This window comes from Oryctolagus cuniculus, chromosome 12 (assembly GCF_964237555.1).
Source record: "Oryctolagus cuniculus chromosome 12, mOryCun1.1, whole genome shotgun sequence".
Taxonomy (NCBI): domain Eukaryota; kingdom Metazoa; phylum Chordata; class Mammalia; order Lagomorpha; family Leporidae; genus Oryctolagus; species Oryctolagus cuniculus.
The window spans coordinates 65,683,458-65,698,114 of record NC_091443.1 but is presented as its reverse complement, the minus strand read 5'-3'; the positions used below and the strand labels follow the sequence as shown (position 1 = coordinate 65,698,114).

General features: G+C 48.2%; 1 protein-coding gene across 15 annotated transcripts in view; it reads right to left on the bottom strand.

Moving 5' to 3' along the window:
• The window catches only part of STARD9 (StAR related lipid transfer domain containing 9), a 136,290-nt gene that overhangs the window by 35,592 nt on the left and 86,041 nt on the right, over positions 1-14,657 (bottom strand). For 10 of the 15 annotated variants that reach the window (XM_051822022.2, XM_051822025.2, XM_051822019.2 and 7 more), the window contains 7 exons: positions 12,117-12,194; positions 11,658-11,729; positions 11,322-11,501; positions 6,552-6,603; positions 5,438-5,575; positions 4,747-4,841; positions 4,519-4,622 (listed from right to left, as the gene is read on the bottom strand). In XM_051822022.2, coding sequence (XP_051677982.2) covers positions 4,519-4,622; positions 4,747-4,841; positions 5,438-5,575; positions 6,552-6,603; positions 11,322-11,501; positions 11,658-11,729; positions 12,117-12,194 — 719 coding nt within the window. The remainder of the gene's footprint in view (positions 1-4,518; positions 4,623-4,746; positions 4,842-5,437; positions 5,576-6,551; positions 6,604-11,321; positions 11,502-11,657; positions 11,730-12,116; positions 12,195-14,657) is intronic. The other 5 variants (XM_051822030.2, XM_051822021.2, XM_070054064.1 and 2 more) reach the window with 1 other exon arrangement.

Below are 14,657 nucleotides of genomic sequence, written 5' to 3'. Positions count from 1 at the left end.
CAGCCATTGGAGGGTGAACCAATGGCAAAAGGAAGACCTTTCTCTCTGTCAATCTCACTATCCACTCTGCATGTCAAAAAAAAAAAAAAAAAAAAAAAGAGAGAGAGAGAGAGCTTGGGACGCCTGCGTCCCATTTCAAGGTGTCAGGGTTCATGTGCTGGATCTGCTCCCAATTCTAGGTTCCTACTAATGTATACTCGGAGGGGCAGCAGGTGACAGCTCAAGGGGTTTGGTCCTGCTACCCATATGGGAGACCCGGACTGAGTTCCTGGCTCCCAGCTTCAGCCTGGCCCACTGCAGGCATTTGGGGAGTGGACCAGCAGATGAGAACCCTCTCTCTGTCTGCCTCATAAATACATAAGTATATACATACATAGAGGTAGGTTAGAAAGAAACAAGTAACTGCTGGGCATACTGAGAGGAAGAGAGGAAGGGAAGCTTTAGACACCGTGCAAATGGAAACTCCTCTCATGTGCTCGGTGATTACCACGCGGCTCTTCCCTGACACAGAAATCCTCTGCGACCCAGGGGTAAGAAGCAGCCGATGCAGACAAGACAGAGAACTTACTTGCACACCACGCCTGTGTGTGGGACAGGAGACCGAGCAGAATTGGTCTCCACTCGAGAGCCGTTCTCAGTGAAAGAAGGAGTTCAAAAATTTTAGACTCTCCATACCTTTCAGAGAGACACGGTGAAGGGCTTACTGGTGAAATACGTCTTGAATTTGTTTAGCTCCAGCAGAGAGGAGTGAGGGAAAATGAGCGTGGACATAAATGAGATAGTATTAGTTGTGAGTTGATCATCTGTGTTGTACCTGAATTTTTTAATAGAAAGTTCAGAGAATTCCACATCGCAGTCACGCTTGACCAGCAGGTTCCTGCCTGACTGTGGACGAGCCAGAGGCTTCCTCTGGACACTGACAGCCTCCTCTTCCTAACTGCTGACCTCTCCCTGGGGTCACACGTGGTCTTCTATGCAAGGACCTCAAGTACCGTTTCTGCAGGGTATCTTCATTACTATCGTCCAGCCTGCCAAAGGAGTTCACTGCGGCCATGCTCCAGGGAGGGCATGGAAAGGAAGTGGCCGAGAGGAGGCAGACTCTGACAGAGGCTTACAACAAGAGGCAGCCAGCATCAGGCCAGCTTCCCCCAGCCTGCTGCCCATGCTCCACTCCCAAGACATCATGACTGCAGGGTTTGGAGAGGCTGGCTTCTTGATCCAACCCTGGGACAAGAGTTCAGGCAGAATGAGCCACGTTCTCTAAAGGCTTACTGCTTTTAGGAGATTCACTGCTTCTTGGAACAGAATGAACTCACAGAGAGTATCTCAGCAGATACTACAGTCTGGGGGTCAAATCTGGCCTGCTGCATGTTTTTGTAAATAAGGTTTTACTGGGACACAGCCATACCCATTCGTCTATGTGCTGTGTAGGGCTGCTTTTATGCCACACTAGCAAAGCTGAGCAAGAGTGGTCACAAGGCCCAGAAAGCCCAAAATACCATCGGGTGCTTTACAGAAAAAGTTTGCCCCCTTGCCTTGGAAGAAATTAAGATTTCATAAAGCAGCCTTAGGACAGTGAAGGACAGGTGATCGGAACAGATTGTGTGGAGCTGACACACAGTCTTCCCCCCGGGAAGGAGGCTGAGAAGTGATTCGGCCTGCAATGTGTCCCAGGACTAGGACAGGCCCCAGATACTCGAGCAAGTAGTTCAGGGGAAGACTGGCACTGATTGCTGTGGGCAAATGGCCAAGTACACACAGGGGAGCTTTCGGAAGGAGGAAAGGTACCCTCTATCACGTGGGAGGCAGAAGGCAAAGGATAACAACTGGAAGAGAAAAGCAGCTAATGCCAAACAAATATAAAAAGCAGTTAATTTTATGTACATGCCTGCATTACTGCCCCAGATTTGTCTGATCGTAGAAATGGCTGGCAGAAATGAGCCTATCAGAAGGCCTGAAACAAACCCAGTTAAGATCCATAGACCACCAGACACAGAAGCAGGGAGATCTTTTTTCTGAATACCCTGGGACTACACAGTTACTTCTCCGGCTGTCTCCCCAACCCTGTGATAAACAATTTGCTTCTCCCGAGAAGACAGTCTCTCTGTCCTTCCCCCGGGAAAGCAGTAACAGGACCTACAAGGAGAGGCTGTGTGGAGCCATCACTACAGACAGTATGTTCACCTGAGATGCCTGCATACCTTGTCAGATGGAATAACTCTTTTGCTAAGTGTATCTGTCAAGTTCCCAGAAAGTAGGTTAAAAAGAAAATACCAACCTTCTGCCACATGTCTGGGCATGTTACCAAAGCAAATCTGCAGTGACCTGCCAGCCAAGGGACCGCTGTCTCTATCAGATGACTGCCCTTCAGTTTCAGTGGCTCCCATATCCCCCAGCTGCTATTTGGTCACCTGCTGGTCAGGATTCCACTGTGCCCCCCCTTCCTCTCACAGCACCCCACTGCAGATGCAGCAGCCACTGCTTACCAAGGAGGCGGTGGTGGTAGCAGCAACATGGTCTCCCAGGTTAAGCCCTCTAAATTCCAAAGGGGAAAATACCAAGAACATACACAGATTTCAAGGACAAACCCTCTCTGGTCTAGATCATGTTGCAAGGAGAACAGGAGGGAGGAATGGCCAATTTCCTCTGGTGACAGCTCTGGCTTTGTGTGCTTTGTGTGAAGAAGGCCTAGGAACAGGGAGGCTTTGTAGCCAAGCCCATTCAAGAGCAGACAGACGGACTCTCAGGCAGAAACAGCCACAAATCAAGACGGACTCTCACTGAAAACATGAATTTATGTGTTCCTCTCCCAGTTCCTTTTGCTCAGTCACAGCCTCAAGCCCCATACCACACCACCTCCACCAGGGGCTGCCCCAGAGACGCCGGCTGTGGAAACCGGGCAGGGCCAGTGCAGCCTGCAGGCTCCCAGCACTTGGTGATCTGGAATAGCAGAGACAGACAGGATGCCTCTCTGGATGAAAAGGCACACGCCGTGTGTTTCTGAAAGGCCCCGTCAGTGCCCATGGGCCTAGAAAGTCCGAAGAAGACTTTCAAAAGGCAAAGGATGGTTGAGACGACCTCAGGGCCTCCTCTCAGGGCCTCCCAGCAGTAGAGGCTGTGAGGTCTGTCAGCTGTGTACATCTACACGCGCTCCTTCAATCCTTAGCATTAGGGTTCCTGGGAAAGAGAAGGCAATGCATTCCTTTCAAGGAGAGGCAACAGGGCCAGAGGTTCAATGACTTGCTGAAGGTCACACACTTTTATGTGGTAGAGCCAAGGTATGAGCCAGTTTTGTCCAACTCCAATGTCTCTTCCACATCCACGGCTCTTTAAGCTACAGCGCTGTTCTCTGGAAACCTCTGAACCCTGGGAAAAACAGATCTTTGATGTGTCTTCTCAACAGAAACTCTACCTAAACAAGACCTCCCTTTGTGACTTCACTACAAAAAAGGGAGGGCCACTCTGACAAAACAAGAGTGCCGGACGGACGCAGTTCTGAACCCCACTGCGACACTGACTCCGGGTCACCTCTCACGCTGTGGCTCTCAGGCACGTACCGCCGGGATCACCTGCTCTCAGCAGCTCCCCCATGAGGGCCTGCCTGCCCTTGTTCCCTGAAACACAGTGCTTCTGTATCCAAAACCCTCACCACCATCGGGCCCAATACTGCCTTCGCTGGCCACTAGATGCCACTGGCTCGAGGAAGGAGCAGCTGGCCCTGAGGCCACCATAACCCTACTGGGAACCCTGTGTTCAAGGTGACAACAGTGATCTCACAGGTGTCACACGATTTTTCTACAGGAAACCCCTCAGGCACTTTTAGTTACAGGAACAGAGAAAGTCCCAGTACCAAACTCACAGGCATTGAGGTCTGGGAAGAAAAATGGATGAAATACAATGTGAAGTAGAAAAACAGTTACCATCAATCACAGTTAAACTCTACTTCAACGTCGCACAGTCAATGCAGATAAAGTGGACACTAGAGGGTAGAACCCCAAGACATTTTCATTTTGCTTTTATAGCTCCTACCCCTCTTATACATAGTTCTGGATTCTTGGTATCAGAGAAGAAGAATTCTGAATCACACCATCTTTAAAAACATAGAGGAGGCCGCCATTTCTGGAAGCTAAGTGACATACACTAAAAGCTCCCACTTAGGTGGGCCAGAATTTAAACAGGCATACAGGGAGTTCAATTAGGAGCAGCTATCTGCAAATAAATACTTCACAGTTAGATCCTGTCCACAAAGTGACCGCAGGAATGTCAAGTGACACACCTCTTTCAGTAATGAAGAGAGCTGAAAAACCAAAGAGGGAACGAACAAGGGGCGAGACCACTGCTGGGCCAACCGCAAGCTCAGCAGCTGGTCCAGCCTCTTCCAAGCCCCTGCCCAGCTTGTTCCAGACCAGGGCTCACTCAGTCCGTGGCTACTGCACTAATCACCACTCTGTCCCACGTCCTAACAGATTAATAAGCACCTCCAGTAGGTGCACCTGAGCATGAACAACCACTTCTCACCTTTGCTTCCAAAGCAAAGGGCAGAGACCCAGCCGGGAGGCAGTGGCATCTCCATCCAAGTCCAGCCATTCCAAAGAGTCGCTGCCACCCACAGGCTCTCCGACCTGCACCAAGGAAGAAGGCCCAGAAGACTGCGGTCAGCATTCCCGGCCCAACAGAACCAGACAAGGCTCAAGCTTCTCTCCCACAGAGGAGGAAGAGGAAGGCCAGCAGCAACCTGGAACTCACAGCTGCGCTGACCTGCCGGCGCTGCCTCAGGACAGCGGCTTCTGCTGGGTGGTTGAATCGGAACTTCAGGGCTTTTCCCAGCGTTATGACAGCTCCTGTGGCACAGAGACAAATGGGAATGTAACCAGCAGATCAAGCTTGGAGAACATACAAGCGCAGGGCATTCTCCTGTGAGACAAAGTCATGCTGTCAAGTTTACAACTCAGCCGAGTTGATATGTATTAATTATGTAATTCACGCTATAGATATTGAATCAATAAAATAAGAAAAGCTCTAGCACTTTGAAGAAAAGCAAAGTGAGTTCCAGGTAGAACAGAAGCTTCATGGGAGATGCAAAATTTAAGGTCAGTCTCAACTAACAGACAGAATTTGAATTGATGGAGAATAGTAGTGATAGTGGTAGTAGTAATGGTAACGTGTCTTTACTAAGTGCCAGGAATATTGTTAAACTCTTACATGGATAAGATTCATTCAATCCGCATAATGATCCTATTATACCCATTTTACAGGTGAGGAAACTGAGGCTCAGGGACTTTTCCAAGGCCACAGAGCTAACATACACAAGAACAAACTTGAGGGAGTTATTCTCCACTCCGGGACCCTGAAATTGGGATCTGTTAATGGGAAGATGATCATTGGAACTGGCCCACGATTCATCCTGGCATACACAGCACTGTTCATAAAGTCCTACCTTGAGTCAGACGACAGGAGGCAGTGACCTCCCGGCCATTGACTGTGCAGCGGGCCCCCTGGACAGGCCGGAGAACGACTACCCCACAGGCACTGGTGATAGTACAATGATCTCTCTCGATCCACTGACCCTGTAGGACTACAGAAGACGTGGTGGTCACTTGGGTGTGGGGACAATCCAGCGAAACACCCCCTCCATTCTTTCGATGAGATCAGAATTCAGAAATCCCCTCAACATCTGGGTCTCCTCCTATCATGTCCCAGACCCAAAGCCCAGCAGCAGAAAGGAAAGCAAACCCTTAATACTTCAGAGAGTCCCTTCTTCTCAGAGCACCATCAGACTGCTCTCAAGAAACATTTCGGGGCCGGCGCTGTGGTGCAGCAGGTTAAAGCTCTGGCCTGAAGCGCCGGCATCCCATATGGGTGCCAGTTCTAGTCCCGGCTGCTCCTCTTCTGACCCAGCTCTCTGCTATGGCCTGGGATAACAGTAGAAGATGGCCCAAGTCCTTGGGCCCCTGCTCCCACGTGGGAGACCTGGAAGAAGCTCCTGACTCCTGGCTTCAGATCGGCACAGCTCCAGCCGTTGCGGCCATCTGGGGAGTGAGCCAGTGGATGGAAGACCTCTTTCTCCGTCTCTACCTCTCTCTGTAACTCTGTTTTTCAAATAAAATAAATCTTTAAAAAAGAATAAATAAAAAATAAATAAAATAAAAATTTTTTGATAGGCAGAGTTAGACAGTGAGAGAGACAGACAGTGAGAAAGGTCTTCCTTCCGTTGGTTCACCCCCCAAATGGCTACTGAGGCCGGCGCACCACACTGATCTGAAGCCAGGAGCCAGGTGCTTCTCCTGGTCTCCCGTGCGGGTGCAGGGCCCAAACACTTGGGCCATCCTCCACTGCACTCCCGGGCCACAGCAGAGAGCTGGACTGGAAGAGGAGCAACTGGGACAGAATCCGGCGCCCCAACCGGGACTAGAACCCGGTGTGCCAGCGCCACACATGGAGGATTAGCCTAGTGAGCCGCGGTGCCAGCAATAAATCTTCAAAAAAGAAAAAGAAACATTTCAGGGACCAGTATCTACCACACTGTCAGATCCTCATGGTCCATCACTTACCAATGTCCTGTTCCTGATCTGAGTCAATCCTTCCAATTTTTGTTGTCCCTTCCTAAAAATAAACAAACAAACAAACAAAAAACAAAAAAACAGAACGGCATTTTAATGAGAATAAAAAGGAACAGTGCTTTTCCACATGTGACTATTAGCACTACCTTCCCATTACCATCCCAGCCCCTTTTCTGTACCACTGCCTAACTCTTGTCCAAGCTGACCTGACCCTCTACAGCCCAGGAAGCCTCTGACAAGAGACAGAACAAAAACCATATGTGTATATACATGTATACACATGTATGTATGTATACACACACGCAAATATATGTATACATACACACACACACAAAGCAGCGCCAGCTGTTTACAAAGCCCAACCTGAAGAAGTTATCACACAAATACAGCTTTTCCCCAAGGGGCTAAGATTAGTGTGGGCAAGTTTAATCCAGTAAGTCTCAAATAGACAAATATTTTATGAGGATTTATAGAAACAGAATTTTTACCTTTTCAGTCCACAGATGAAGTTTAATAATACCAGATCCTAAGAAGGGCAAAGTATATATAGGACAAAAGCACTTTGAGAATCAAAAGAACTAGAAGAGTATGAGAGAGGAGAAGGAAACTGTAGTTAGCGTAAATGCATCACTAGATTAGCAGAGCACAAGGCCTTCTGGTCCCCAGATGATACTAAATCTGCTTCAGATCACAAAGCTCTGTGTGGGTCAAGTGGCAGCATGGCAACAGAGATGCTCTGTTCCAGATCTATCTTTATCATTCGGTAAATAACCAATCTGAGTGCTTTATAGACATGCTAATTAATCCCTTAGCCACTCAAATGTAGACACCTAGGGGTGGGAGGGCGCGTATGGGGGGAAGAACCACTATAATCCAAAAGTTGTACCTATGAAATTTATATTTATCAAATAAAAGCTTTCTATAAAAAATAGACATCACTGTCTTCTTACACCAGGAATTTGAAGCTAATAGAGGAAAAACTGCCCAAGAAATTTGCTTACTAATCAGGAGACTTATTACTAGAAGTTAAACTTCCTAGGTCCTAAGCTCATATTTTTCCAACCTCACCATACCACTTCTGCAGTAACTGATATGTGTTCAGAGTGACTACAGTTCCCCTATAGAGGGAGATCCCTTAACTGCCCCAAAAATAGCTTGTGAGAAGGAAGAATCCTGGTTAGTAACAGACGAGGCTGCGGTCTTACTGCCTACAGTCTCCCTCTAACCCTCCTGCCTGCATGCAAACCGACAGGCAGAGCCCAGCCTTCTGTGCTGAAGCCGGATCCATGAGAACCAGTAAGCATCAATGGATGCAGCCTCCATTATGCAGTGAAACCGAATCAGAGGGCAGTCCAAGGGTAGGAGGTCAAAACCTGTAAAGTGGGTTCAGGAGCAGCCCTGATGATAAGGAACATTCCTTACAAAAGGATAAAGGCCACAGCATAACACAACTCCTGTATTTACAGAGCAGAAACTACCAGCCAAAGTGATGGCCTCTCAGATCACAAGGAGCTGAGCTTGTGCCTGTATTAGCTGCCTACTGCGCCCCTTATGCAAGGAGAGTTAGTGGCACAGAAGCCATTCTCAAGGTGAGATCTAGGGAATCAGTAACCTCTGTTTTTCCCAAACTTCCCTCTGCCCCTTTCCTAATCAAGGGAATTTTCAAGGTGAGCCACAGGAAAATAGCTTCCAGGGTACTGCCAGAAAAAAGGTCCAAGTTCGCAAAGTAAATAAAAATACAGAGAGGGGCAGGCATTGCAGGGCAGCAGGTTAAGACACTGCTTGGGAGGCTGGCGCTGCGGCTCACTAGGCTAATCCTCCACCTTGCGGCGCCGGCACACCGAGTTCTAGTCCCGGTCGGGGCGTCGGATTCTGTCCCAGTTGCCCCTCTTCCAGGCCAGCTCTCTGCTGTGGCCCAGGAGTGCAGTGGAGGATGGCCCAAGTGCTTGGACCCTGCACCCCATGGGAGACCAAGGGAGGCACCTGGCTCCTGCCATCGGATCAGCGCGGTGCACCAGCCACAGTGCACCAGCCGCAGCGGCCGCGGCGGCCATTGGAGGGTGAACCAATGGCAAAGCAAGACCTTTCTCTCTGTCTCTCTCTCTCACTGTCCACTCTGCCTGTCCAAAAAAAAAAAGACACTGCTTGGGACCTTCAAATCCTGGCTCCTGCGTTTCAGAACCAGTTCCCAGCTAAAGTATCTGGGAAGACAACATATGACAGCCCAGTATTTGGGTTCTTGTCACTCATGTGGGAAACCCAGATGGAGTTCCTGCCTCCTGGCTTCAGCCTGGCCCAGCCTAACTGTTGTAGGCATTTGGAGAGTGAACCAGAGGATGAAAGCACTCTCTCGCTTTCTCCTACCCCCTCCCCTCCTTTTTAGATCTGTATTCCAAATAAACAAATTGTTTTTTTTTTTTTTTTTTTGACAGGCAGAGTGGACAGTGAGAGAGAGAGACAGAGAGAAAGGTCTTCCTTTGCCGTTGGTTCACCCTCCAATGGCCGCCGCGGCCGGCACGCTGCGGCCGGCGCACCGCGCTGATCCGATGGTAGGAGCCAGGAGCCAGGTGCTTTTGCTGGTCTCCCACGGGGTGCAGGGCCCAAGCACCTGGGCCATCCTAAAAAATTGTTTTTTAAGATTTATTTATTTGAAAGGCAGGGTTACAGAGAGGCAGAAGCAGAGACATAGAAGTGTTCCATCTGCTGGTTGATACCAAAAATGGCCACAACAGCCAGAGCCAGGAGCTTCTTCTGGCTCTCCCACATGGGTACAGGGGCCCAAGCACTTGGGCCATCTTCCACAGCTTTCCCAGGCCATAACAGAGAGCTAGATCAGAAGTGGAACAGCCGGGACTCGAAATGGTGTCCATTTAGGGTGCTGGCACTGCAGGCATCAGCTTTACCCACTATGCCACAGCGCCAGCCCCACAAACTTTTCTTTAAGATACATAAAATACAGGAATGCCTGGCTAAGAACTGGGCTAAAACTTCATCAGTCAAGCCTACTGGAAATGACACAAGGAGGGAACAAAACCCTCCCTGTGCACTGCCTAAGCAAAGTCAGCCTTCCTGTAGTGTGACGAGGTCACCCCTTTGCTCCAAGCACCTGGCTCAGTCTAACAGTCCTGCTGTTAACCTGCTGGCGCTGCCCTACTTGTCTACTGCTTGACTTCTAGGTTCACCTGCCCACCCTACAGCCAATGAACAACTCAGATCAGTTCTACCCAAATACTGACCATTGCCATCAACCTGGTATCTTTCTGACCCCCAACTCCATCCTGTGATTTTTAATTTGGAAGAATATTTTTGGTATTCAAATTTGTTGCTAAGGTAAAAGCAGACAGCCACTTCTGCCCAAGGCATTTCATTTGAGATAATTTGTGCCCAGTGTACCAGCAAATAAGCTCCTTTAACTTCCTGAGAGGCGCAGTCTCTGACAAGTTCCCCAAGGGCTTATTCTACGAACACGGATGAGCTCTGCTGATGTCTAACTTCTGCACTGTAGCAGTAGGTGTCTAATTTCTCCAGGGATAACAGCAGTGTTACATACTCCCCACAAACTTTCTGTTCTTTTTAAACATCAGCTGGGGACAATTATGATCGTGGAAATTGGGTTTTCTGTGAGCCCTGGGATGTTGGCCACGTGAAGCATGTTCTGCCCTCCACAGGAACTGTCCTCCGTGGCCGGGCACATCTGATGACAGGATATGGGGCTATCTACCATGGGCCACCAACTCCCAAAGCTGCTTCATTTGGAAGTGATGGCTTGGCTTCCAGGTAACAAAAAGCCAGTTGAGGGCCTTAACTCCATTCCGTTTTTTAAATGGAATGTGTCATCCCTCCACCCCACCACCACTTCAACTCTTTGTCTCCTCCTTCATGCTGTAAGCTTTATCTACTTTCTCTCTCTTCTTTTGCAGGTAAATGTAGCAATGAAAAAGTGAGAGGTGCATTTTTTAAATTTTTTTTTATTTTTGACAGGCAGAGTGGACAGTGAGAGAGACAGACAGGGAGAAAGGTCTTCCTTCCGTTGGTTCACCCTCCAATGGCCACCGTGGCCGGTGCACTGCACTGATCCGAAGGCAGGAGCCAGATGCTTCTCCTGGTCTCCCATGCGGGTGCAGGACCCAAGCACTTGGGCCATCCTCCACTGCACTCCCTGGCCACAGCAGAGAGCTGGCCTGGAAGAGGGGCACCAGGACAGAATCCGGTGCCCCAACCGGGACTAGAACCCGGTGTGCCGGCACCGCAAGGTGGAGGATTAGCGTATTGAGCCACAGCGGTGGCCGAGAGGTGCATTTTTAAGATTAACTTGTGGGCTAAATGAAGTTGAGGACGTATCAGAATTCTTAACTCTTGAATTCTCCCTTCAGAATCTGAGCAGTACTTGCACTGTTAGAAGCACTGCTGTGTCCTGAAGTTAGGATTTCACTCTCCATGACTGCACCCTTGTGCTTCAGGAAGCCAGAAAAAAAAGTATGAGAAATATCATCCTTACTTTAAAATGAGGGAATTGAGGCACAGAGGACAGAAGCTATGTAAGAGCAACAGCAGTTGGAAAACATGACTGCTCTGATTTCCAGTCTTCTGCTTAATACAAAAGCAGAATGGATCACAATTTGTCAACTAGACCAGTTTTCTGACAGCAAACTCGTGGCATCTACTCCAATTCATGGAAACATGGCTGCTGCCCTGGCTCCTCCATCCGTGATCCCTGCAGCCAGTGGCCTAGGAAGAATGAGGGCCCACCAGTGTCCTCACCTTGAGGTGATAGAGCACAACACCTGTGCTGAGCACATCGTCCTCCAAGGCCATCAGGTGCGGCAGGTTAGAGTCGATGACTACCCCAGCCCTCCTCCTGTTGATGTCCACACTGTAATGTTCCATGAGGGCCTGCCAATCATTCCACTTCTCAGCCCAGTCTTTTGTCAGCTGGTCTATCTGAGGAGGTAGAGGAGGTGATCTTAGACACGGCGTGGGGAGCCAACGAGGTCAGAGGTCACCCTGACCTGCTTCCCTGCCAAAGGAGCAGTCTCAGCCCCAGAATAATGAAAGGAGATGACACCGGCTCCTGAGGTGCCATGAAACACAACCCACCTTCACTTCACTTTGGCTAACCAGCTCCTTCAGATTTCCATCGTTTTCACTGTGTAACCAGTGGAAGTTCCTCTGCACAGAGATAGAAAGACATACGCTTTGATGTTTTCCTGGTGTGAACTTCAGGTATGACTCCCCTGTACTCATGAAGGAAGATAATATACAGATGAAGCAAAGACTTTACCATTAAAACCAGGTGTCCAAGTATTTGGGGTCATACCAATACAAGGAAGAAAAAGCTTTTCTGGAAGGCCCCATTTTCCATATCTGCCTGCACAGAGATTCTCTTTGGACAAGATGCAGCAAGAGGAGGCCCACCCTCTCTGAAGCCACACACAGAAATCAAAGCAATCCTGCTTCTGCCCCACGAGTGTCGCACAGAGCAGGAAGGCTCAGACTCTAAGCAGCAGCAAAGGGGTTCAGGCGGAGAGCATGGGAAAGTTCTGATTGCTGGTATACCAGTTCAAAGCTCAGCAGCATGGCTTTCAGTCTCTCAATCTCTTCCCTGAGTTCTCGGATGAGCTTTATGTTTGCATCCTGAAATACAGAGAACTTGGTCACCACTGGTTGACAGGCATCACTATAAGCAATTAAATACGAAGCTGGTTGACATGCAACACCACATGCAATTAGCTAGGAAGAAGTGCATTACACCTTTAGAATAACTTCTAGAGCAGCTGTTCTCAAAATGTGGTGCCAGGAGCAGTAGTAGTAACTCCACCGAAGCACTTGTTAAGAATGAAAATTTTGGACACACCCCAGACATACTAAATCAGCAACGCTTGAGGGCTGGGATCCAATTGTGTTAACAAACCTTCCAGGTGATACTTAAATAAACGTTTAAGCCGGCGCCGCAGCTCACTAGGCTAATCCTAGGAGCGCCTGGCTCCTGGCTTTGGATCAGTGCAGCGCGCCGGCCGTAGTGGCCACTTGGGGGGTGAACCAACGGAAAAAGGAAGACCTTTCTCTCTCTCTCTCTCTCTCACTGTCTAAATCTGCCTGTCCAAAAAAGTTTAAGAATCATGGCCTTAGGGCAGGAGGTCAGGCAGGTAACACAAATTCCACAGTATGTATAGATAATAGGTGCTAATCTATTTTTTTAAAAAGATTTATTTATTTGAGTGGCACAGTTACAGAGAAAGAGGGAGACACACAGAAAGTGGTCTTCCATCTGTTGGTTCACTCCAAAGCCAAGAGGTTCTTCCAGGTCTCACAAATGGCCGCAGGGGCCCAAGCACTTGGGCCATCTTCCACTCCTTTTCCAGGCCATTAGCAGAGAGCTGGATCTTAAGAGGAGCAGTCAGCACACAAATCGGCAGCCATACGGAATACTGGCACTGCAGGCGGAGGCTTAGCCTACTATGCCACAGCACCGTTGTTTCTAAGCTAGATATCTGCTTAATTACATTTCCTTTTAAAACAGTCCATAGATGGGAGATATATATACATACACACACACACACACACACATATAGTTCTGAACACCAGTTATCTTGTTCTAGAACTTTTCACTAAAATTACAAAGAATATAATGAACATTTAGGATATTCTCATTACAATTCAGCTTTCAAAACCAATTAATTTTGGGGCCGGACATCTTCTACTGTATAATAGGTTAAGCTTCCACCTGCCGCACTGGCATCTCATATGGGCACCAGTTCATGTCCCAGCTGCCCTTTTCCAATCCAACTCTCTGCTGGTGGCCTGGAAAAGCAGTCAAAGACGGCCCAAATGCTCGGGCCCCTGCACCCATGTGGGAAACCCAGAGGAAGCTGCTGGCTCCTGGCTTTGGATTGGCGCAGCTCCAGTCTTTGTGGCCATTTGGGGAAGAACCAGCAGATGGAGGATCTCTGTCTCTCCCTCTTTAACACTGCCTCTCAAATAAATAAATCTTAAAAAAAATGAATTCCTTATAAGCTGGGTCTTCAAAAAGTTCATGGAACATGCATATTATGAAAAAGCTATGCATGGATATACAAAATTAAACCAAAATAGACATTTTTATTGTTTATTTATTTGAAAGGCAGAGTTAGAGGCAGAAGCAGAGAGAGAGAAAATGAGGTTTTCCATCCACTGGTTCACCACCACCCCAGATGGCTGCAACAGCCAGAGTTACATAACCAATCTGAAGCCAGAGGCTTCTTCAGGGTCTCCCATGGGGATACAGGAGCCCGAGGACTTGGACTATCTTCTACTGCTTCTCCAGGCCACAGCAGAGAGCTGGATCAGAAGTGGAGCAGCCAGGACTCGAACTGGCACCCATATGGGATGCTGGCACTGCGTAAAGACCAGGGCTTTAGCTCACTGTGCCATAGTGCCAGCCCTAAACATATTTTAAAAATTAAACATTCCAAATTTTCCATGTTTTAGGACTGAGCACAATTTTGACAGCAACTATAAAAGTTTGAAGCAATAAATGGGAAAAGTTCTGTTTCCTGGAAAAAAAAATGATCTGAGAGGCAGACAGAAAGGTAGAGGTGAGAGGAGTGCACGTGTTAGCCGGCATCTATGGGTTCACTCCTCAAATGCAAGCGATGGCCAAGCCAAGCCAAGCCACAAACTCCATCTCAGTCTCCCATGTAGAGCCATCATGGCTGTCTCACATTGTCTGGATTAGCAGGAAGCTAGAGTCAGAAGCTGGAGCTGAATATCAAATCCAGATACACCGATACAGGACCCAGGAATCTTAACTGCTGGGCAAAATAACAACTTATCTGTTCCATGAACTTTTTAAGTATCCTCATAGTTCCCTTTTATCCCAGAACAGAGACATCACTGTGATTTTAATATTACGTTAAAAAACACAGGCATAAATGAACATTAATTTGAAATAAAGGCAGCTATTACAGAAACTTTTCAATGACCTTTCTCAGGTGCACCAAGGATCTTAAGAGGAATGGCTTCAAAGTAATACCTAAAACAAAGTATTCATGAAAAGTTACTGACTTAAGTCGGTAAAGATACCAGAGAAGGATATGACATTAGATGAAAGAATTTCAC